The sequence below is a fragment of the Hippopotamus amphibius genome, chromosome 8 (assembly GCF_030028045.1).
Source record: "Hippopotamus amphibius kiboko isolate mHipAmp2 chromosome 8, mHipAmp2.hap2, whole genome shotgun sequence".
NCBI lineage: Eukaryota > Metazoa > Chordata > Mammalia > Artiodactyla > Hippopotamidae > Hippopotamus > Hippopotamus amphibius.
The window spans coordinates 35,421,399-35,446,882 of record NC_080193.1 but is presented as its reverse complement, the minus strand read 5'-3'; the positions used below and the strand labels follow the sequence as shown (position 1 = coordinate 35,446,882).

The window sequence follows — 25,484 nt, the reverse complement described above, 5'->3', positions numbered from 1 at the left end:
GTTCACTTGCCACTCACTGATAGGGTTCTGATGCGTCTGCAAGCAACTGACTGATTATGACTGTGCAGTCAGACCTCCTTGCTGCTGATGATCTGTGTTTGCAGCTGCTCCCCAGCGCTAGCATCACCGCCTCAGCTCCACCTCAGAGCATCAGGCATTAAAGTCTCATAAGGAGCATGGCCGCAACCTAGATCTCTCACACACACAGCCCACAGTGGGGTTCGTGCTCCTATGAGAATCTAATGCCACCTCTGATCTGACAGGAGGCGGAGCTTGAGTGATGGGGAGCCTGTAAATACAGACGAAGTTTCGCTGGCTTGCCTGCTGCTCACCTCCTGCCGTGTGGCTTGGTTCCTAACAGGTCAGTGGCCGGGGGCTGGGAACCCCTGAGCTGCAGAATTTGCTTATCTATGGGTAGCAGATGTGAAGTGCAGTTTGCTGTGAGATATGCAAATCAGGAAGGCTCTGAATGGCTAAAACTACACTTGGGCTATATTTAAAGCAACTGGATGTGTAAGAATTTGAGTTTGGCACTGACAGGCTTTGAGCTAAGGGGCCACAAGAGCCATCTTCAGCCCCCATATATAACACAAGGTACTACTAAGCACCACATCAGTTCTGACAAAGACAAAATAATATAAACACTACTTCCTGATTTTCAGCTTTTAGAAACAACCAGACAAAACCTGAAGAACTTACTTATGGTTATGAAATCCAAGTAACAACGACCCTTGATGTAAAAGTAATATGAAATATAATTTAAGATGACAGAAGCTGGGACCCAAAAGGAGAAGCACAGCTCCAAAGGAGGGTAAAAGTATTAATATCTCCTTCATACACAGTGAGGAGTGGGAGTAAAAAGACCATGGAACAAGAAACACTAAAAACAGTGACATAACTGCAAGATGGAGGGAGTGGCCATGTGAACACTTAATATACACAGAACTAGATAATATTTACATTAAGTCATGTATTTTGACATACCTTGAAACTAACGGAAAATGCAACTAGAAGAGTTTTAAAAATTGCCTTGGGGGAGCTAGACTAAAGATGAATAGGAGGATGAGAGGAGATAGCTGCAGTTCACTTACAAGCTTGTCAGAACTATTTCCAAATTCTATTTTATGTACTAACACTTCATATAAGCGTTTTTATTCACTAAAAAAACAAAACAACAATAATCATCTTTAACTCTGCTTACCAAAAAAATAAGCCAATTTTGGTCTCTCCTTCAAAAACAAGGACTCCTGTTGGGGTCAGTCCCAAGCTGTAGTCATTCCCGTCTCTGGCCTAATTTAACAGGAGCAACATGTGTTAGCTTTATCTGCATAAAACAGGCTTCAAATTTTTACACAACTGTTTAATTTTCTTTTCATATTGAATTATATTAATTATATACAGGCCAATATTAATATGAAAGGTGTTTTCAACAATGAAAGCATCCAAAATCACATTCTCAGGAAAATTCATGCGTATTTAGTTCATTGAGACACTATAGTTTTAAGGTATGTCTTCACTAGAAATAGGCAGTGACACTGCCACAACAAAGAAAGCTTTCTAGAGTCTCTCCAAATCCTAGTCACTATTTACATCACAGATTTTGAAAAAGACTACCTTTCTGAGAAAATATAGCTTCTTAAACTAAAAATAACAAATAACTACATAAGCTATGCTAGACTACAGCTTACCAAAGTCCTCTCAAGATACAAATCTTCAACTTTACTTCCTAAATTATTTTCATTTTTACAGACCCTACTCAGCTTACATGCTAAAATCTTTTATCATGAATATGAAAGAATAAAAAGTGGTTTAAAAACTTTAAAAAAAAACACACACAAAAAAACAAAACAAAAAACCCAACAGCAACAGCTTATAACCACAGACATACCTTTTTGGAGATTTTGGCCATTTGTCTTCTTTCTAATAACGAATTTTTCTGTGAGACTCTCATCATTCAGTATTTACTCTCAATCTTCAATACCACATATCCAAAGTACCCAGGGTTAGCCCACGCAAAATCCACACCCCTCATACTAAAAGAGTCCATAGTCACTTTGAGTCTTGAAGGAATAACTTTTTTTAAAAGTGTCACAACACAGTGCTTACCTTGACCACATGCATATCAACCCCATACATTTCCAGCCACTTGGCTTTATTCAGATAATTGGTTTCAGCTTGTGCTGGTGTCTGCCCTCTGAAATTGAAATTTAAAAAACAAATTTTAAGATGAATTCTATACCAAGTAGAGAAATTCAAGAAAACAAATATGAAATCACTGTTGTGGTGATGTTAAAGTACCTGTATTCCTTCCATTTCTCAAAAATAGCCAGCTCCATCTCTTCCGTCTGAACGGGCACAAACCTGAACTCAGACACAAGTTCAGGGCTGTGCTCAGCAAGGTCGTAGTCACCAAGTTCAGCTATAAACGTAAGTTTCACAGTTATATTTTGTTAATAAGTTTACTTCCTGCTGAATCCTTCTTCAAAACCTATTTTATTAATAAAAATTGCTAAGAAGATTCGATTCTTTCTTAAACTACAAGGCATTCATAACACCCAGACCATTTCCAAAAGTAAATCTAGCTTAGATTTAAAAGTTATCTGTCTGTATGCACAGACAGATATTTGTGGTTGGTAGTGTATTTTCAACTAAATGTTTTTCTCTTAATTTATTCATGTTATAATGCTTAGCTTTTGAAAACCTCTTTTAGACTTCCAAAGAGAAATATACTTTTATATTTCTGTATATATACAAATATACTTTTGATAGTATATTGAATAAACCAAAATATTTAGCAATCCTTAAAAAATAATTAGCTGGGGACTTCCCTGGTGGTGCAGTGGTCAAGAATCCGCCTGCCAATGCAGGGGACATGGATTCGAGCCCTCGACTGGGAGGATCCCACATGCCACAGAGTAACAAAGCCCGTGTGCCGCAACTACTTGCCTGAACTCTAGAGCCCACAAGTCACGACTACTGAGCCTGAGTGCCACAACTACTGAAGCCCACGGTCCTAGAGCTTGTGCTCCGCAACAACAGAAACCAGTGCACAGCAATGAAGAGTAGCCTCCTCTCACTGCAACTAGAGAAAGCTCGTGCACGGCAACAGAGACCCAATGCAACCAAAAATAAAATTAATTAATTTAAAAATACAATTAGCTGGCATCTGTTAAGAAGCTAATATGCACAGAACACAACATCAAATATCACTGTAAGACATAATCTCTGTCCTCCTGGAATTTTAAATTATTAATCCCATGGAAATAACTAAGAAAAGTTACTAAAAATATTCTGTGAAGGAAGGCAGTAGGAAAAGAACTGGACAATGCACATTTATGCACCCATCTGTGGTTATCTCTGAACTGGCTTTGCGGAAGGAGGGAAAACGATTTTTCTTTTTAATTTTTTTTTGAAATTTATTTTTTATTGGCTGTGTTGGGTCTTTGTTGCTGAGCATGAGCTTCCTCTAGTTGCGGCGAGCAGGGGCTACTCTTCGTTGCAGCACGTGGGCTTCTCATTGCAGTGGCTTTTCTTATTGGGGAGCACAGGCTCTAGGTATGTGGGTTTCAGTAGTTGTGGCACTCAGGCTCAGTAGTTGTGGCACATGGGCTTAGGTGCTCCACAGCATGTGGGATCTTCCCAGACCAGGGCTTGAACAGGGCTGTGTCCCCTGCATTAGCAGGTGGATTCTTAACCACTGTGCCACCAAGGAAGTCCTACGATTCTAATTTTGTATTCTTTAGAAATTTTTCCTTTAAAAAATATTTTACTCATATTAAAATATTTCCATTTTGATAAAAAATTTGGTGGTGGAAAGAAAAGGCACATGAGAATTACTTTGAGATAATCATAAAAATGGTAATAACTTGTTTACTGAGCATCTACTCTACACATTAGACATATTACAGACACACTGTCATTTAACTTCACAACAACCTTGGAAAATAGTCTCACGCCCATTTCACTGCTGAAGAAATTGTTCTTCTGTATGGAACACAAGTTCTTTAAGAAGCCCCAAACCAAATCTGCTACATAATGTTGTTCGGGATATATATTAAAATGGTACAGAAAAACTGAAGTTCAGAGTGTGAGAAAAGTGATAAAGATTACTCTGATAAAACAGAAAATCATAAATGAGAAGCAAAGAGCTCATTTCATGAAGACGGGGGTAATACTTCAGCTCATTTACTCTTAAGGACCTTAATTAGTAGGATTTGGTAAACTATTAGAACGGGACAATCAGATGCATAAGACAGTCTGAAGTTTGGAGGAATCATAAAAATAATGGTGCCACGCCCACTTTGTGGCCACAGGGTGTCAGGTGAGTATGAGTAGCTCTGCTCCAAAGCCCTGGAAGCTGCCCATATTTGTGCCAAGAAGGACACAGTGAAAAGCTGGGGCAAAGATGGTATTCACATCTGAGGAGGGCTCTACCCTTCCGCTATCATCTGCATCAACAAGATGCTGTCCTGTGCTGGAACAGATGGGCTCCAGAGAGGTATGCATGGTGCCTTTGGAAAACCCCAGGGCACAGTGGCCAGGGTCCACATTGGCCAAGTCATAACGTCCATCTGCACCAAGCTGCAGAATAAGGAGCATGTGGAGCAACCTCCACAGGGCCAGGTTCAAGTTCCCTGGCTGCCAGAAGATCAACACCTCCAAGAAGTGGGGATTTACTAAGTTTAATGCAGATGAATTTGAAAACATGGCAGCAGAAAAGCAGCCCATCCTGGATGGCTGTGGGATCAAATATGTCCCTACTTGTGGCCCCGGGACAGTGGCAGGCCCTGCACTCATGAGAGCCTTGGCGCTGTCCCTGCCTTACTCGTGCCCACCAATAAATCCTACTTTCCTGTCAAAAAGACAAGCAAAAAACCATGGATGAAAGAGAAAGTAGGAAAGAGATTTTATTCAGGGAAAAAATACGATAAGTAGGGTTAAGAGATAACAGAGCCACATGCATGAATCAGACAATAAGTATTCAGTGAGCATTACTTTAAATCAGTGTTTTGTTAAACACACAAAAATGTATAAAAATCATATTTTCAAGAAGTATATACTTTGGCTGTCATGAAACTTACAAAATGAGACACAGAATACACAAAGCCCTAAGTTCTGGAACACAAATATTGCAGATGACAGCTTTTCTGTAGATCTGAGAGTTTTAGAATTAATATAATCTCATACAGCAATTAATAAAACATTAAAAAATGTGCTTTCAAGAAAAGATGCATGCAGTTATACACTGTGATCATTACAGTGCTAGACACACAGCACTTCCAAATTAGTATTTATTTAACATCTTAGCAGACGAGAAAACAAGTTTTAGTTTGTCAACAGACTACAATTTACACTGGTGGCAAATTTTTGAAGTACAGAAATTTCCTTCAGTCACCAATCCCTCTATCAACAGAAAAATATGCTTTCTAAAATAAGAGAAGCACAAAAGCAGAATATTAGGTTTACCATAAAACATGAAAATTTAGTCTTATTATCCATACAATGGAAAATAAACACTACTGACCTTAGAGAGATTGGGGATAACAGGGAATTATCCAAAAAAGCATATTATTATTAATGTCTTAATAATCATTAAATATTATTTTTATTCTAGTATATACAGATACTCCACTCAGAATATTTCTTCCCATCTTGTGAACAAGGACTGAAATTGTTATTTTCCTAAAATGTCAATTTTTCAGAAGAAAACACCTAAGTTCAACAAATATTTGATCAGTATAAGGTACAAAAGGGCAAGTTTTTCATTAATCTCACTGACTGGAAAACACTTTAAAATTTTTCTTAAAATAACCATCAGGAAATTTTAAATACATGCTAAATATTTCTTTCATGGATTTATTTTTAAGAATAAGACTAAAGAAAGCAAACCAGGTAGTTATAGCAACAATTTACTCATGTATCCCTGCATTCTTTTTAAAGGAAAACAATTAGCTGAAGGTCCAACTATAACATTTATTGAATTATTAAGTAGACTGCAATTTCTGTTTGAAAACACTAATAGATGGGAAGGGAGCAAATAAAGTGAAAAGGAAGGAAAAGAAGGCAATGTTCTAAAAGGAGGGAAAGGCAGATCTGGGTTTTGATACAAGTTTACACAAACTGTGGTGTTTCTTTTCTTGCACATCACTTTGAACCTCTTGAAACTCCTTAAACACACACAAAGAAGAATTATGTTTCACTCTTAACAGCCAACATAAAAACTGCTTACCTTGCAAGTTATAAGCTGCCAACTGAACCGCTGTGTCAAAGGGACACTCTAATCTGAGACCAAAACACAAATGTGTTAGACAAGCCAATGTCACGACCTTCGCTTTATGATAAATGGAGATAAAACATACTTTTTGTTTGACCATTTCTTTTTCATAATTAACTGTGAACTTACTTTTCAACTACTCAGGAAAATGTGGTTTACCTTTAAACTAATACTCACTTTCCACTGAGAATATCTTGTTTTAACTGAAGAACAAATAAATACCTAAGAAAAATAAAGGCACAAATTTAAACAGAACAATCTACTCTGAAAAATAATCCTGCCCTTCTAATTTGAGAATATTCTTAATTACAAAACTTTACCCACAATAAAGTCTGTAAAAGAAAAAAAGAGTATGAAACAAGGGGCACTCGGCATCAGGAGGATGGACCAGAGCACAGGATAGCCCCCCACAAGCAAAGGTTTAAATGAGCTCTGTGGTCTGATTCAGCTTTACTCTGACAACCTCATACGTAAAGGAATACAGCAACGTACATATGGATAACAGCTATAAACTTATCCATTAGCAGAGTGTTCAAGAGGAAACCCTTCTAAAGGGACCCAGCAACTCAATTTCTCACTTAATAAAAACAGTATGTGAGCATGAGTCATAGATATGCAATACAGACTTCAATGAATAACCACTTAGAAGGAAAGACAAAATAAGTGTAACTTAAAGTTATTTAAAACTATTCAAGTGAAATCAGGATTCAACATTTTTCATTAACCAGTGGCATTTCAACAAAGAAAGTCAGGAGCCAACTTGAAATAACTCTCAGTGGCCAAAGATAGGTCATTCTGAATATCAATAAACACAATATGGTAATATATTGAAATACATCAGTCCTGTTTAAAATTCATGAGTTAATAATGATATTTAAAAACAGAACTCATTAGTTACCTTTGCAGGATGCTAGAGAACCAACTCTCTACTTTGAAAACTGGCAAACAAAGGAAAACATCTCACACTTAAAAAAACACTGTCTCAAAATGAAATTCTCTTGTCTGATATCTTGTTATCAGGGGCAAAGTATCCATTCCACTAACTGTCTGTAAACTGGAAGGAACTGTAAAGGCAATCTCCCAACAACTTTAGCTAGCCTGACCCAAACTTTACTCTTGTACACAGCTCTAGACAGCGGTCTTACCGGGTTAGCTCTTCACGAAGATTATTTGGTTCTGAGGAATAAAACTTAACTCGAAGATGCAGACAATAGGGTGAACCAACTGCCATTAAAAGAAAAAAACGGGGGGGGGGGGGGTAATTTTTTCAATATAGCTATTTAAATAGTAAGAATTTTCAGCCAGTAAATTTGTCAAAAATATACTGAGGTGGACAGAAGATAACAGATTATTGTGGCAATAATTCAGATTCCACTGTAGGCTTGATGAAGCGTAACACAATCAATAAACCTTTAAATGTACCAACCTTCCTGGAGCGCTAGCACATCATCTGTCTTCCCCAAAACAGATAGCTCCATATTAATAATAACAGCTCAGGGCCAGATATATCAAGTGAAAAAGTCTTCACTATGCACTCTAACTCCCAAAAACCTGCCGAGCTCTATTTCTCGAGAGCAAGGAGGGATGCCTATTATTAATGCAAGTGGCAAATCCACCCCCATCTTTCCAATTCACTTCACCTACTTCACTAACCTCTATGCTCTCCGAGGTCCCACCATTTTGTAAAAAGAGTTGAGGTGCCCCCAAAGTCTCTGTTACTACAGAAAACATGACGGATTATGGATCGGACACTGGTATTTTCCCTTGACTATTGCTAGGAATAACACTGACATTTAATGGGAATGACTTTTCATTATTCTTAAAAAAAAAAAAAAAAAAAGTCACAGCCTTAAAGTCTCAAAATATTTTCTAGAGCAGGGGAGATATCAAACAGAAAAATTCCAATGTAAGCAATTACTAAATAAAAGTTAAGCATCTTATGGGTACTCAATCTCATTTCCAAACTGCAAGCCTTTCTCCTGGAAACAAACTAGAAGGTACTTGAATCTAGATCACCATCAACCCTATATAATTTAGGGGGTGGGCCCATATATCATATTGAAGTTATTTTTAGAAAGTGGAAATGCTAAGAAACTCATAGGAAACATGACTTCTTATGTCCCTACTACGAGAAATCAGTTTCTAATATATGATTACATATAATTCGATTTCCAATTTTTTTCACAGTTTTTTCAAAACACTTACTTTTTACTTGTTTTTTGATGCTTTTTGTGCCATCCAACCAATGCTGAAAACAAAAACAAGTAGGCTGTTAAGCAGATGAGAACTTAACATTTTAATTAGTAAAAGTTTATTTTCGTCATGCTTTTGCTGATAACGATAAGGAAATATTTCACAAGAGAAAACCAAAAGTGAGACTGACAACTGGAGAGCAGGGGAGTGTTAATCTGCACTGAATTCACAGCAGGCTTATGACGCATATGAACAAAAGAAAGACCTATAACCAGATGTGACTTTTTAAGCCATCTCCTCTGCTCTCTTAGTAACAAGGATGATATTCTAAAAGATGACTTTCAAAACTGGTAAAATTAGAAGTATCTTCATATTCTAGTGCTTGGTTCACTCTTGTAATAAAAATGTAAGATTTATTAACAGATCATAACCTCGAGTTAGGTGAAATAATAATGTCACTTATATTTTACAAAATAGATACTACTCAATGTAGCAATCTTTGAAAGAGCTTACACCATAAAATTAGATCTTTCTTATAACCAAGGCCCTATCTATTAAATAAGCAGTCCTTACTCCTTTGCTTTACAAATAAAAAACGATAACACTGTGATTAGCACACTTCTGGTTTCAAGAGTAACAGCCTTTTTTGATTTCTGTAACCTCTTCACTCTGAAATGCCCAAAACACAAACAGACCTAAGAACTGATTTCAGAGACTTGCTCTGATAAACCACTCCCAGCTCACTTCTCACTATTAATCCCTTTACACCCAGTCTTAACAGGGACAGGATACACTCATCCCACTAATATATACGTGACTGTGTTCTCTTCAGCATGCTTACAATTCCAAGCACCCTAAACCAAAGCAGTGCTCTTGTTCACAGAGCTAAGGAATCCAGTCTCAGAAATCCAGACAAGCAAAGCATGGGTAAACAAGGCTGCATTGTTAACAGACTTGTAACCATTTGCTTTTCTTGCCAATTATTTGCCTAGCCTCTTCTCCCCATTCTCTGCCAAGATCCAAAAGTGAAATCCACAGAACTACCACTGTGCCAGCCAAGTACCTCAGCACGTCGACACAAGATGGTCAGTAAACATTTCAAAAGGCCATTAAATACAGTGCAATATCTCCTCTGGATTCCAAGTGTGCAGGCTACTTAGTAATCTCTCATCTTTTCATAAATTCAGTTGGACATCCACTTTTAAACATATTTTAACCTAGCAAATGTTCAGTTTTACATATCCTTTCCTTAATATAATGCTTGGTCAGACACTAGACAGAACACAATTCAATCTATCAGCTGAAAAGAGTTCAACTAGGACAGTGAAACATTCACACATCATGGCCAAGCCCAGGAATCTACTATTCAAAAACCCCAGACTTAATTGTGCAAAATACCTGCTACAGCCCAATGCCAATCACATACTGGGTATGAGATAAATTTTGCTTATATGCCCTAGATTGTTTTCTCCCCACAACCATGGATCTGGGAGTTGCCCTGTCTTCAGACTTCATGTATTATACTGCAATGAATTTGTAAGTGAACGCTGGTCACCCGAGCATCTCACGCAGCCACAGTAAGGGAGACTCTCACTCACCATAATGAGCACGAAGAGCACACACCTTCCAGGAGGCAACCTGACTGTGCCTTAAAAATAACTATATGTCTTTGACTCAGCAATTCTGCATCTACAAATCATAATGGATGATTTAACCCACAAGGAATTATATTAGAGAAAAGTAAGACAATCTGTATATCCAGCAATAGTGAACTGGTTAAATTAAGTATTTCAACATGATAGAACTGTGCAATGACAAAAAAAAGAATGAGGGACTTCTCTGGTGGTGCAGTGGTTAAGAATCTGCCTGCCAATGCGGGGAACATGGGTTCCAGCCCTGATCTGAAGATCCCACATGCCACAGAGCAACTAGGCCCGTGCGCCACAACTTCTGAGCCTACACTCTAGAGCCCACGAGCCACAACTATTGAGCCCACGTGCCACAACTACTGAAGCCTGTGCCTAGAGCCCATGCTCTGCAACAAGAGAAGCCACTGCAATTAAAAGTTTGCACAATCGCTTCTTGGCCTTTTGGCTAAGATCAAGTGAAAAGTTTGCACACCACAACGAAGAGTAGCCCCCACTCAACGCAACTCTTCATTAGCCCCCACTCGCTGCAACTAGAGAAAGCCTGTGCACAGCAACAAAGACCCAACGCAGCCAATAAATAAATTAATTTTAAAAAAAGGAATGAAAGCAAAAACAGTTAAGAATCTAGAAAATTATTTATAATATATTGTTAAAATTGTTACAGGCAAATTACAACATTCTATAATTGTTTTGTCAAGACGTACAAATTTGTACAGTTGATCCTTGAACAACCAGGGGCTGAAATTCGCAGGTCCACTCATACGTGTATTTTTTTCACTAAACACGGACTACAGCATCACACAATCCTTGGTTGAATTCACAGATGCAGAACCTCAAATACAGCAGGCCGACTATAAGTTATACGCTGATTTTCAACTGCACCCCTAACCCCCACAATGGTCATGGGTCCACTGTATATATAAATATGCTTTTTCTTTTAGACTGAGGCAATCTATACAAAACAGTAAGAGATGTTACATCTAGGTGGTTGAGATTGCTGGTGTTAATTTTTCTTTGTGTTTTCCTATATTTTCAACTTACTCTACAACAAGCATATTCTTACTTAAAACAATAATCATGGACCCCCCCATTTTAATATTTTATATGAGTAATATACTCATATGGCTTAATTTTTTGGTAATATTAAAAAGCATATGGTCAACAGTCCCTCCAACCCCTACAATACCAATTTCTATTACCATATGCACCACTCCCCACCCACCAAGATATTACTGGTTTCTGATTCCTTCCAGAGTTTCTTCAAACAAAGAAAAAAGAAAAAAAAAATTGTGTGTGTTGGTAAAGAGTAAAGAAATTAACAATGTACTAAAAATCAACAGGCTAAATATAAATTCTGACAGAATAAATTTGAGGGATATTGCAAAGGAAATCATAATGTAAGATAGACCAAAACTATTTCAACAACAACATAAAGTCTTAGACAGTTATAACAAATTTCTTCCAGTTTAAGAACATTTAGGGCCATTCTCATAAGCAGACCTTGAATCTCTAATTGGTGCCCTAATATTCTAAGAAGCACATTAAACATAGAATCATCTTGTTGAGACAACGGATCAGAGTTTTCTTCCAAGTAAGCATTTTAGTCTCTTTTCTATTTGCATGTAATAGCTTCTGTACTCTGCACTTCCTTAAGACAACCCAAAACTCAGAGAAAGCATGAAGCACATTTTAGAGTGAAATTCAGGAGCTGGGGGAGTTCCTGGTGAAGGCCTGAGTTCATGTTTGCATATTCTCAAGTCTGTTTTCTTTCATCTCCTCCACATTCCAAGCCCAGGGACTGGAAAATTCAGAGCTCAGAGACAGGCACTGATAGTATTTTCCTTGAATCAGGGTCTTTAAGAGCTGAGTTTAAACTACAGCAGAAGATAAAGGTGAGAGCATGCAGATACAGACTCTTGGATACACAGTGTGAAACTAATATAGCTCTCTTTCCTCGTGTACATTAAAATAGAAACAAACTCCCTTATAATTTCCTAAAGTTTGGTTGATAAAGTTAGAATTCAAAGGATATGGGAAGCTACATTTCTTTCCATCCTGTTGAGCTGGGTATGAAAGAACAATTATTTACTTGTGTGTCTTAAAATATAAATAATATATAATCACAAACATAACATCCATGACTAAACCAAACAAAGAATCACCTAGGGAGCTTCCAAAATACTAACATACACACACCCTTATCCCAGGCCCTATAGCCAGTCTGTAAACAGCTCTCCAAATGAATGATTCCTGACTTCTAACACCTACATGTCTCTACTAAAGAAATGCACCATTACTTCTGCTCAAAGAGCAAAAAGCTTACAGCAGAGAAATGTTAACCATCTTTCCAAACAACTGCCTCTGCAAAAAATATTTCTCCTGTGAGGAGTAGAGGCTCATGCTCTTCATGAAAGGATTATTTTAAAGCAAATTTTAACACTTTAAACAATTAACAAATGTTAAAAATCAATGCCATGAAAACAGATGATCAATCTAACTCAAAACACTTCAATTTACTCTAGATTCCATTATAAATTCTACATGGGTGATTTTATTTGGCGTTAAACGTCTGTGTTATAAGACATTCCAAATGAAGACTTAGATGAGCCATTAAAATATATTTTCCACTGTAACTATCTGAGTATTATCAGTATGCCTTCTTAGGATTCTTAAAAGTCAAACTTATAACGGAAATGTAGATAAGTTAGGTAGGTTTTACATTTACTCTCTGGAAATAGAGCACATAATCTATTTTGGAAATACACTATAAACAAAAAGCAGTTCCTCCTTGTTTAGCAAATATATGTGCCTGTGTTTGTCACGATATAGAATACATGCATATGTACTATTATGTTTTTTTTTTTGGCTGCGTTGGGTCTTTGTTGTGGTGCATGGGCTTCTCATTGTAGTGGCTTCCCTTGTTGCGGGGCACGGGCTCTAGGCACACAGGCTTCAGTAGTTGCAGCGAGTGGGCTCAGCAGTTGTGGCACACGGACTCTATAGAGTGCAGGCTCAGTAGCTGTGGCACATGGGCTTAGTTGCTCCACGGCATGCAGGATCTTCCCAGACCAGGGCTCAAACTCGTGTCCCCTTCATTGGCAGGCGGATTCTTAACCACTGTGCCACCTGGGAAGTCTCACGCATAGTTAGCATGCGGTTATTTCTGTATATTTTTCACTGCCTACTGCTTTACTGATCCTATTGTTTAAGTTCTTAGTAACAATCTAATCTAATCAGCTGCCAACAGTGATCATTTCACCTCCTCCTTTCCAATGTTTATAACTCCTATAACTGCATTTGCTGTTACTTCTGTTATGAAATTTAATAATGGTGGTGATAAGGGGCATCTCTATCACCTGCCTGTCTAATAGGAATGCTTCTACTGCTTCTCTATTAATGTAAAGTTGTTTGTTTGTTTTACTTTAATCATCAAAAATCTATACAGGAGGAGAGCAGAGCACCTGAGCAAACACTACGTCTGTTCTCACAGGTGCCACCTGCTGGGCCACCTGTCAGAAAACACCTACCACCACCCTGGACATGCACATACCTTCCAAAACTGGGCTAGACCTACACAGGGAGAAGGGAGGTCAATTCTGTACAGGCCAAAGTCCATGAGGTTTATTCAAGGGATTCTGGGGCCAGGATGAAGGGCCTCCAAAGGCCACCAAACCCACATGATAGGAATTCGAGAGCAGAGTATTATCTGCTCAAACTCAGATGAGGCAAACACGGCTCACCACATCACGCCTACAGTGTCCAAAAGAGTCGAATTCTAACTCAGAACAAGACCTGCCTCTTCCCTTGGCTCAGGGAACTAGGATCTAGGATCTGCCATGGAGAGTCCACTGTCGCCCCTCCAGCTGTACACTTGCAGAACATTTCCCCAGTGTTCCACCAGACAATAAGTGGTGTCTAGCTCTCAGCTTTGGATTCAACATCTCCATTTCCATTTGCATTGAGTATTCCCTAAACTAAATGCCAGAAACTTCAGCTAATCAAATTACTTATCTTTCTTTTCTGGTAGAGATTTGAGTGTCAATCTTTTCTGAATGTAGTTTCATTTAAGTGTAAGATAAAGCAGTTAACAGCATAAATGAAAGGTTAGGTAGCCTGTTCAGAAGTGGCACACATCACACACACTCACATTCTATTGCCAAGAGGAAGTCACATGGTCAAAACCTAGCATCAACTGAGCAAGAAAGTATCATCCTCTTATAGCAAAGGCAGGAAATAATCCCATGATATATAATACAACACATGATGAATTATATCAACTGATATTGAATCATCCATGCATTTCTGAGAATAAACTCCACCTGATCATAATATGTTATTTATACTTTTAATAGGCTGCTGAACATAGTTCACTGATATTTTATTTAGGATTTTTACATAGAGAATAAAGGAAGTTTAATATATCAATATATATACATTTATATATATGTGTGTGTGTGTATATATATATAACAAACCAATACAAGCTATCAAATTGATTTAAGAAAATGGCAAAAAATAATTACTGCTAATGTGTTCTTCTTCCTTCTTTTCCACATATTAGGAAAAATGGTACATATGTTTCCCTTTTCTGAACTTAAGTATCTACAATCTAGGTAACTCATTCTTTAAAAACTTGATTAGGCCAGTTAAAATTCTAAGCTCTAAATATGAAGTTTGGAAAACTTCATCAACCAGAGGTCACAAACATATAGATAGATCAGAGGATTAAATCTTGGCCAAGACATGTTTTGTTCAGTCCACAGCATATTTTTCATATTCTTTTAAAAAATTTTTATGAAATATTCACAAGAAGCTGTAATTATAACAGCAAGAGGTCCTGCCATCCTCCCCCTTCTTTCCCCAGGGCTTACATCTTACATAACTATAATAAAATATTAAAATCAGGAAACTCACATTGGTACAGTGTGCATGTATAGTTCTATGTCATTTTATCACACATCTGGATTCCTGAACTGATGCCACAACCAAGATAAAGAAATATTCCATTATCAGCAAGAGCTCTCTCGTATTACTCCTCTATAGACACCCACTCCTACCTCCAGTATCTCTAAAGGTCCGCAACCATTAGTTTAATCCCTCTCTCTTTGTTGAGAATGTTACATAAATGGAAGTATACGGTATGTGATCTTTTGAGAGTGCCTGTTTCTGTTCAACATAATGCCTTTCAAATCCATCCAAGTTGTGTGTGTCAATAGATTTCTGTTTTCTATTGCTGCATAGTATGCCAAGGTATGAATATGCCACAGTTTGTTTAATCATTAACCTACTGTAAGGACACTTTGGTTTTTTTCAACTTTTTTGCTATTACTAATAAACTTGTCACGAGCAATCATGCACAGGTTTTTGTGAAGACATACATTTTCATTTCTCTGGGATAAACGACCATACACACGACTGGTGAATCATATGTAAGTATAGGTTCAGTTTTTTAAGAAGCTGCCAGACAATTTTCCATAGTGGCTGTACAATTTTTTTTTTTTTTTTTTTCTAAGAGCATAGGCTCAGTAGTTGTGGCGCACAGGCTTAGTTGCTCCGTGGCATGTGGGATCTTCCTGGAGCAGGGATAGAACCCGTGTTCCTTGCATTGGCAGGCGGATTCTCAACCACTGCGCCACCTAGGAAGCCCTGTACAATTTTTATACTCCCAAAACAAATGTATGAGAGATCCAGTTTCTCCACATCCTCATCAGCATTTGGAGCTGCAATTTTTTATGTTAGCTGTTCTCACAGAGGTATAGTGATAACATCTCACCAAGGTCTTATTTTGCATTTCCCAGATGTCTAGTGATGTTGAACGTCTTTTTGTGTGTTTACTTGCCATCTGTATATCCTCTCTAGTGAAATGTCTCTTCATGTCTTTGGTTCATTTCCTAACTGGATCGTTTTTTATGTGTTGAGTTTAGAAGTTTTTATATACACTAGATATGAGTTCTTTTCCAGGTATGTGGCTTGCAAATATTTTCTCCCAATCTATAGTCTGGCTTTTCATCCTCATAACAGGGTCTTTCCCAGCGCAAAATGTTTTAATTTTTTTTTTTGAGCTCTTTATTGGAATATAATTGCTTTATACTCTTGTACCAGCTTTTGAGGTACACCAAAGTGAATCAGCTGTATTTATACATATATCCCCATATCCCCTCCCTCCCACAAATGTTTTAATTTTGATAAAATTCATTTTATCAATTTTTTTTAAAACTGGATCAAAAAAATAAAATGGATCATGTTTTTGGTGTCACATCTAATAACTCTTCTCCAAAGATTTTCCCCGGTGTATTTCTAAGTTTATAGTCTTACATCTTATGTTTATGTACACTATCTATTTTTGAGTTAATTTTTGTACAGGTATAAGATTTAGGTAAGGGTTCACTTGTTTCCTGATATCCAACTGCTAAGACTACCCTTCTTTCACTGAATTACTCTGGCATCTTTGTGAAAACTCAAAGATCAAAATCAAAATATAAAAATCAAAATTAAAAATCAGTTGGCCATACTTACACAGGGCTTTTTCTGGGTTCCCTATTTTGTTCCATTGATGTATGTGTCTGTGGTTCTGCCAATACCACACAGTCCTATTTACAGCAGTTATACATCTTGAAGCTGAGTAGAGCAATTCCTCCCACTATTTTTCTTTTTCAAAATTGTTTTTTAGCTATTCTAGGTCCTTTGCCTTTCCATACATCTTTTAAAATAATTTTGTCTATATCTACAAAGGATTTTTCTGGAATTTTGATACAAACTGCATTAAACTTATATATCGATCAGGGAAGAACCGACTGCTCTGCTGAGTCTTCTAATCCATGCACACAGTGTGTCTCCATTTATTTAGCTCTTCTCTGATTTCTTCCATCAACCACATTATTTTTTAAAAAAGATTTAAGGACTTCCCTGGTGGTCCAGTGGTTAAGAATGCATCTTGCAATACAGGGGACCCCAGTTCAATCCCTGGTCGGGGAACTAAGAAACTACATGCCAAAAGGCAACTAAGCCCACGCACCACAAACTACTGAGAGCCTGTGTGCCACAACTACAGAGAAGCCTGCGCACCACAACAAAGAGGCTGCGTGCTGTGGCGAAAGATCCTGCTGCAGCTAATAAATAAATAAATACATAAATAAATAAGAAAGAAAGAAAGATTTATTCTAAAAATCTGGATTTCCAGCTTCTCTTGAAACACCTGAAGATCCAGCAATGCTATCTGGCAACAAATGGCTAGAGCTAGGTGGTATCTGCCTCTCCACCTCCTTTTTGCAGGGAAAAGTGATATGCTTCGTACTTCACTACAATTCCTCTACCAATCAACAGTCTGTTGCACGTCAGCTACAATTTATCACCATGCTGTCTTTTTCTGTCACTCTATTAAAAATGGAAAAAGAAAACATATCAAGCATGTAGCATGATTCAAAAAAAGAAAAAAACCATACTTCTTGGAAATAACACTCCCATGTCTTTGATATACATGCCATCTTGCTTCCCTTTTGTTCTCCTGTCTGATTCCCACAGACATATTCATTTTAAGACTGAATATCACTCCTTCAAAATAAAGCATACATGATCTCTAGCAAACTGTTATAGATAATTCCCCAACAATTTTGCAAATTCTTACTGTACTAACCTAAAACCACTCAGTATCAAAAGAAGAATTCCTTCTTGCCTGGCTTAAGATACATTACTTCCACATTGGAAAGTTTTATAGTACAAGAAAATAACCCCATTTTTAAACCAATGATATTGGCAGTTCTGCTGTCATGAGATAGCTCTTTACACATCCTGTTATTTTTATCACAGAGTTTCCCTAAATCCTTTATCAAGAAATATGAAACTACCACAAAGTTTTTTGTAGTCATACGAGATTTAATAACAAGGTTTCACCAACAGTATAAAAGATAATAAATTTTCAAAAACACTATTATTATAAAGACTTGAAGAAAAAGCATGCAAATGAATACCATCATCTGTTTTTCCCTAGGCTACAGATTATTTATTTGCTAAAGAAGAGTTATTACTAAACAAGAGTCCATAGGTGGGCTTCAGGAATACCCGAATTACTTACACATGTGCACAGAATGTTATGTATACGTGCCTTTTTCTAGGGAAAGTATCCAAGATGTCATCATCATAACTCAAGGTTTCAGATCATCAATGGACTACATAAAAGGATACTAAATTAAGTTTAGTTTGAAAATAGAAGATGGGGCAGTATTGCGCAGTCAACTAAAACAAGGGTAACCACCATATATCCTAGTATGCCAGAATAATTCTGATTTAGGCCTACTATTCCAACGCCTCATACAGTTAGTCCATCTTTGGCTCTCTACAGTGGCCTGGTTTAAAAACTGAAGAAACAAACAGAAAATCTGAATACACCTACAGCAAGTAAAGAGATTGAGTCACTAATCAAAACACTTCCCAGAAAAGCCCAGGCCCCAAATGGCTTCACTGGTGAATTCTACCAAGTGATGAAATAAGAATTAACACCAATGCTTCATGAGAGTGTCTAAAAAATAGAAGAGAGAAGACTTTCAAATTCATTCTGTGGCCAGTACTGCTCTTACTGAAACCAGACAAAGATATCTCAAGGGGAAAAAAAAAACACAAGAAACTATAGACCAATATCCCTTATGAATATGGACATCAAAATCCTCAACAAAATCAAATCAAGCAACATATATAAAGGATTACACACCATGACCAAGTGAGATTTATCCCAGAAATGCAAGGATGGTTCAATATACCAACAAAACAAGTCAATGTAATACATCATATTAATAGAATACAGGAAAATACGACATGATCCTCTCAACAGAGGCAGAAAAAGCACTGAACAAAACCCAACACCCTTTCATGATAAAAACATACAATAAAATAGGAATAGAAGAGACCTTCTTCCAAATGATAAAGGGCACCTATAAAAATCCCACAGGTAACATCATACTTGATGGTGAATGACTGAACACTTTCCCCTTAAGATCAAAAATGAGATAAGAATGTCCACCCTTACCACTTCTATCCAACATTTTACTAAAGGTCCTAGCCAGGGCACTTAGGCAAGAAAAAGATAAGAGAAAAGAAAAAGAAATAAAAGGCATTCAGATTAAAAAGGAAGAAGTAAAAAACTATCCCTTTTTGCAGATGACATGATCTTATACAAAAAACATAAAAACTAATAAACAAGTTCAGCAAGGTTGTAAGATACAAAATACATACACAAAAATGAATTCTATCCAAACAAAATCCAAAAATGAAATTAAGAAAATCACATATTACAATAGTATCAAAGGAGTAAAACGCTTTCAAGTAAGTTTAATCAATGAGGTAAAAGACATGTAAACAAACTATGAAACATTGTTTTAAGAAATATAAAGACCTAACACATGGAATACATTCCATGTTCATGTATAAGACTTAACATTAAGATGACAATACTTCCCAAATGGATATACAGATTCAATGCAATTCTGGTCAAAACTTCAACTGCCTTCTTTGCAGAAACAGGCAAGCTGATCCTAAAATGTATATGGAAATACGAGTGACTCAGAAGAGTCAAAACAATCTTAAAACAGAAGAATGAAACTGAAGGACTAACACTTTCCAATTTCAAATTTAACATAAAGTTACAGTAATCAAGACAATGTGGTGCTGGCATAAGGACTGACATAAAGATGAATGGAACAGAACAGAGAACCCAGAAATAAACCCATATATCTACGCTCAACTGGCTTTCAATAAGTGTGCCAAGACCATTCAAGGGAGAAAGAATAATCTTTTCAACAACTGGTGCTACAACCACTGGATATCCACATGCAAAAGAATGACATTTGACCCCTACCTGACAGCATATACCAAAATTAACTGCAAATGTATGAAGAAGAAAAACATGTAAATCTTTGTGACTATGGAACTGGCAATCGTTTACCTCTTACAATGCAACAATAAAAAGGAAATAACCCAATTTTAAAGTGGGTAAAGAATCTGAATAAACATTTCTCCAAAGAAGATATACCAATGGTCAATATGCACATGAAAAGATGCTCACATCTTTTCTATTAGGGAAGTGCAAAACAATGAGATCACTTCATACCAACTAGTATGGTTAGAATCAAAAAGAAGGGGAAATGTTCTGTAGGTGAGGATATGCAGAAATTGGAACCCTTACACACTGCACACAGGAACATGGAATGGTGCAGTCACTACGGAAAACAGTTTGGTAGTTCCTCAAAAAGTTATACATAAAGTTACCTTATGACCCAGTAATTCCACTCCTAGATACATACCCAAAAGAATTATGTTCAACTCAAAAACTTGTTCTCAAATGTTCACAGCTGCATTATTCATAACAGCCAAAAATGAATAAACCTAAATGTCTATTGGTAAATGAATAAAAACATATATCCATACCATGGAATATTACTCAGCTATAAGGATCAAGAACTGATACATGCTATAATATGGATGAACCTTGAAAACATTATGCCAAGTGCATTTCCAGACTCAAAAGGCCACATATTACATGATTCCATTCATATGAAATTCTCAAAACACGCAAATACATACAAACAGAAGGATCAGCCTTTGCCGGGGCTGTGGGGAGGAGAAAGGGGGTGACGGTAGTGAGCCTGTGGTTATAAATGACACTCTAGGGACAACTGACATAACTTTAATGGGGTCTGAGAATTAGACGGTAGTAATGTCACAATGATAACTTCCTGGTTGTGATGCTTGTGTTGAGTTATGAGCAGAACATGCTTGTTTGTAGGAAATTCAGCAGTAATGGGACATCATACCGGCAACTGTCTCTCAAATGGTTCCAGAAAAAGAGCTATGGGAACCACTGGGTTAACTTAGTTTACATAGATGATCCTGGCCAAAAAAATCCACATGATCTATCAAGTTCATTATCTTCACCAACAAATTAAACTGTTTATAAAATATCAGTTTTGTTTAACTTTGGGGTTAAATCTGGCCACACTCTACATAATTGACAGTCATCTCTATGTTTACTTATGTCATAAGACTGTTATGGAATAAAGTGAGTGAGCACTTTAAGAATATTTAAAGTGCTATCTAAAGTTCATCTTTAATAGCTTTCATCTACCAATTACTGTTCTCCCAGATCAATTCACAAAGAGTATTTTAGTGACAGCAAAAGCAGAAACTGAAAAAAACATAAGCCTATATAAATTTAACCTTAATGTCTAGATTTCTGAGCACTGGGAGGGATAAACTAAAACTAAAAAGAGTAGGGATTACAAATTCTAATGCCAGCTTTACCAGACACTTGTTATGACCAGAAGAAGAGCACTATATGTGTATCAAATGAGAGGAAAATATATTGGATCTAGTAATTCAGTAATTGCTGATATTAGCAAAGAACAAATAATGCAACTTACAAACGGCTGCATGTCTGTTTTTTCCCACAATTACCTAAACACTTTAAGAAATGGAAAGTACCTGAAACCAAACACTGGCATACTTCTACCTCGTTCCCCTCACAACCCCTCAAAAACCAGGAGGCTGTGTGAACTGTCTACTCCCCAAATCATTTCTTCTCATCTGACTGTAAGACTTTAACTCCATTATTCTAGAGATGAGAGTTTAATGATATTAAACGCAACAGTCAACCAAGCCTTTATCAAACTAAATAGCAGACCAGAATTAAATTCAATAAATGGTCTTGGGACTTTCAAGACCATGGTGGCAGTGGCTAAGAATCCACCTGCACTGCAGTGCGAGCAAAAATGGGTGCCCCACCTGTGATTTGCAGGAAAGAAGAGCAGCGTGCAGTGATTCGCTTTTTGGGGTCTGAGGGTGTGCACGTCTGCACACTTCTGCCCACACTGTCGACACGCTGCAAAAATTTCGTTTTGAGGTGTTAAAGCATCCTCCCTATAGTCCTGATCTTGCTCCACTGGACTTTCACCTGTTTGGTGTCCTAAAAGCAGCCCTACAAGGACGAAGATTCACTTCTGAGGAAGAAGTGAAGACAGCGGGGCATTTGTGGCTCACAGCTCATCCTAAAACATTTTTTAATGAGGGAATATGAAAGCTTGTTGACAGATGGACAAAGTGTATTGAAAAGCAAGGAAACTGTGTCGAAAAATGATGTATTTGTCTGTTCTAAAAGTTAATAAAAGTAAGTGCTATAGCCAGAGTGCGGATAATTTTTGACTCACCCTCATATTATTGTATTCTATTATTGACGGACATTCAAGTTATTCTCTTTTCTTTGCTATGGAAGACAATGCTATTTCACCTTAGTTAACCCAGAATAATAGCCTTTCTTTCACTAGACTAAACTATGGTTTGTTGTACACTTAAAATGGGTGAATTTTATGGTGTGTGAATTATAGTTCAATAAAGCTGTTGTGAAATTTGAAGAAAAAAAAAAAAAAAAGAATCCACCTGCCACTGCAGGGGACACGGGTTCGATCCCTGGTCCGGGAAGATCCCACATACCGCAGAGCAACTAAGCCCGTGTGCCACAACTACTGAGCCTGCACACCACAACTACTCAAGCCTGTGCTCCACAACAAGAGAAGACCACATACCGCAACGAAGAGTAGCCCCCACTCACCACAACTAGAGAAAGCCTGTGTGCAGCAATGAAGACCCAATGCACCCAAAATAAATAAATAAATGGTCTTGGGTGCCTACTACACGCTGGGTAAGTAACTAAGACTCATTCCCTCCCCTTAGCAGATTTTGTCTAACAGAAAAGAAATAAGATTAAAAAGAAAAAAATAAATGCCTCCTATACAAAATCTATCTAGCGATCAGAACTCCGAAACTATGGAAAACAGCTTTTCAAATTTTTTCATGTTTATGTATGCACATAAATCCAGATTTTTTAAAAACAGAAAAATTCAATTATACCATCTTGTGACCCTTTTTATTTTTACATAATTTATGTCAATTAGTATACTTAAAAATCACCATTTTTAATGAGCTGCAGGCATTCTGCTGTAAGGATGTATCAAAATTTACCTAACCAATACCCAATAGCTAAATGCTCATGCTTAATGTTTTTTAATTGGGGGTAGGGAGAAATTAAGAAAACAGCTGCAGTTAACAGCTGTATATTTAACCAAGATGCTCTATAAAAGCAGCCTAGGAGTTCATCTCCAAGAGATGTGGGTTTTGTAAAGTATCTAAAAGAGGTTATTTCCATTAATTTATTAATCACACCAAACACTCCCCCTCCCAAAACAAACCTACTCCAAAAGGAACTTAAGAATTCTTATTATGTAATATGTATTGTCCCTATGGGTCCTAAATACTGCAATTACTGTGTCACTAAACACACACACACACACACACACACACACACACCATCACAGACTTTCAGAAAACAAGGCTTAATATCTTAACATCCTTCTCTCTGTTCCCTCCCTCTCCCTGCTACTGTGAATGCCCTACTCTGGGCCCTAATATTACTTTTTTCCCCAAAGTGTTTGCACTGACTCTCTCTGACTTCAATCTCTGCCCATTCCAAACAATCCTATACAATATTCCTATGTAAAACTTTCAAAAGCAAAATACAACCTCCCTGACTGAAAAACCCTAATCCCAATTATTAGAAAATAGCGGCAAATTTATTATTAACACTTTGCTATTCAGTTTGGAAGATACGGCAAGTAATCCACCTTCCAATCTTTACTACTCTTTCAAATACCCTCCAGTCAAATCCTACTAAAGTACTCAATTCTTTGAAAAGCTTCCAACTTCCTACCTATCACACATGCTGTTCTTTCATCTGAAATGCACACGTCAAAGAACATCTATTTACAGATAGAGAATCACAGATCTGGAAGGGATCTTAAGGATATCCTAGTCCACTCACCTTAATTTGCAAACTAGGAACTTCTGTCATTCACCCAAGAACCCAGAAAACTCCCATCCCAGCACGCTAGGATGACACAGTGGTAACTCTAGTATGCCCAAGACCAATCCAGATTTCCAAGCCTCATCTGCAAAGATCACGCACTAGCAATTCTGCTTAGGGTCAGAACTCATTTTTTTTTTAAATAAGCACTTCAAGTTATTGCGAAGCAAGGGGTCAAAGCTTCAGACAATAAGAAAATCACAAGAAAAAAGAACACATTAAGTATATGTAGCCTTGTAGCACTTAGCACATCATCTGACATTTCTGTCCCCATTTTAGAGCCTTGAAAAAACAGATACTCACTGCTACTTGTGCCGAATCCATAAATCTCAGTCCAAAATAATCACTTTCAATAAGATCCAAGTGGTACATAATCTGATCAAACAGCTCTTGTCCTTTGGCTTTTTTCTGAAATGGCAAGAAAATAAATCAGTAAGTGGCTTATGAGATCAACAAGCTTGGCTTCCTAGGTGGCACAGTGCTTAAGAATCCGCCTGCCAATGCAGGGGACACGGGTTCGAGCCCTGCTCCAGGAAGAGCCCACATGCCACGGAGCAACTAAGCCCGTGTGCCACAACTATTGAGCCTGCGCTTTGCAGCCCGTGAGCCACAACTATTGAGCCCACGTGCTGCAACTACTGAAGCCCACGCGCCTAGAGCCTGTGCTCTGCAACAAGAGAAGCCACAGCAATGAGCCAGCGCACCACAACGAAGAGTAGCCCCACTCACAACTAAGGAAAGCCCGCGCACAGCAAAAAATACCCAACACAGCCAATAAAATAAATAAATTAAAAAAAAAAGATCAACAAGCTTGAACTGAAGATAGTTTTAATTACACAAGATCTCTTAAAAAACAAGCAAACAGGGCTTCCTAGGTGGCGCAGTGGTTGAGAATCTGCCTGCCAAGGCAGGGGACACGGGTTCGATCCCTGCTCCAGGAGGATCCCACATACCGCAGAGCAACTAAGCCCGTGCGCCACAACTATTGAGCCAGCGCTTTAGAGCCCGTGAGCCACAACTATTGAGCCCACGTGCTGCAACTACTGAAGCCCAAGTGCCTAGAGCCCGTGCTCCGCAACAAGAGAAGCCACAGCAATGAGGAGCCCGCGCACCACAACAAAGAGTAGCCCCCACTCACCGCAACTAAAAAGAAAGCCAGCGCATAGCAAAAAAAGACCCAACGCAGCCAATAAAAAAATAAAAAAATAAATTTATATTAAAAAAGACATTAAACTCTCAATAAAAAAATAACAAGCAAACAAACAAACAACACCCACTAGTTGCAACACCAAAAATATTACCATGTAGCAGGTAATGGGGAAGATACCATGGTTTTCCAGTAAACCATTTAAGGCCAAAAGAGAATTTGTGATCTATTATGTGCTTTTCTGGACAATTTTACTGCCTATCAACCAACAAATATTACTTTGTACCTAACACTGTATGTAAGAAGAAACTGTTTTGTCTT

The 25,484-nt window shown here is 37.6% G+C and overlaps 1 protein-coding gene across 3 annotated transcripts in view; it reads right to left on the bottom strand.

Moving 5' to 3' along the window:
• EPB41L5 (erythrocyte membrane protein band 4.1 like 5) overlaps positions 1–25,484 on the bottom strand; it is a 134,268-nt gene that overhangs the window by 90,632 nt on the left and 18,152 nt on the right. For all 3 annotated transcript variants that reach the window (XM_057744457.1, XM_057744454.1, XM_057744456.1), the window contains 8 exons: positions 24,320–24,424; positions 8,480–8,522; positions 7,420–7,498; positions 6,452–6,496; positions 6,230–6,282; positions 2,299–2,419; positions 2,107–2,194; positions 1,202–1,290 (listed from right to left, as the gene is read on the bottom strand). In XM_057744457.1, the coding sequence (XP_057600440.1) occupies positions 1,202–1,290; positions 2,107–2,194; positions 2,299–2,419; positions 6,230–6,282; positions 6,452–6,496; positions 7,420–7,498; positions 8,480–8,522; positions 24,320–24,424 (623 nt within the window). The remainder of the gene's footprint in view (positions 1–1,201; positions 1,291–2,106; positions 2,195–2,298; positions 2,420–6,229; positions 6,283–6,451; positions 6,497–7,419; positions 7,499–8,479; positions 8,523–24,319; positions 24,425–25,484) is intronic.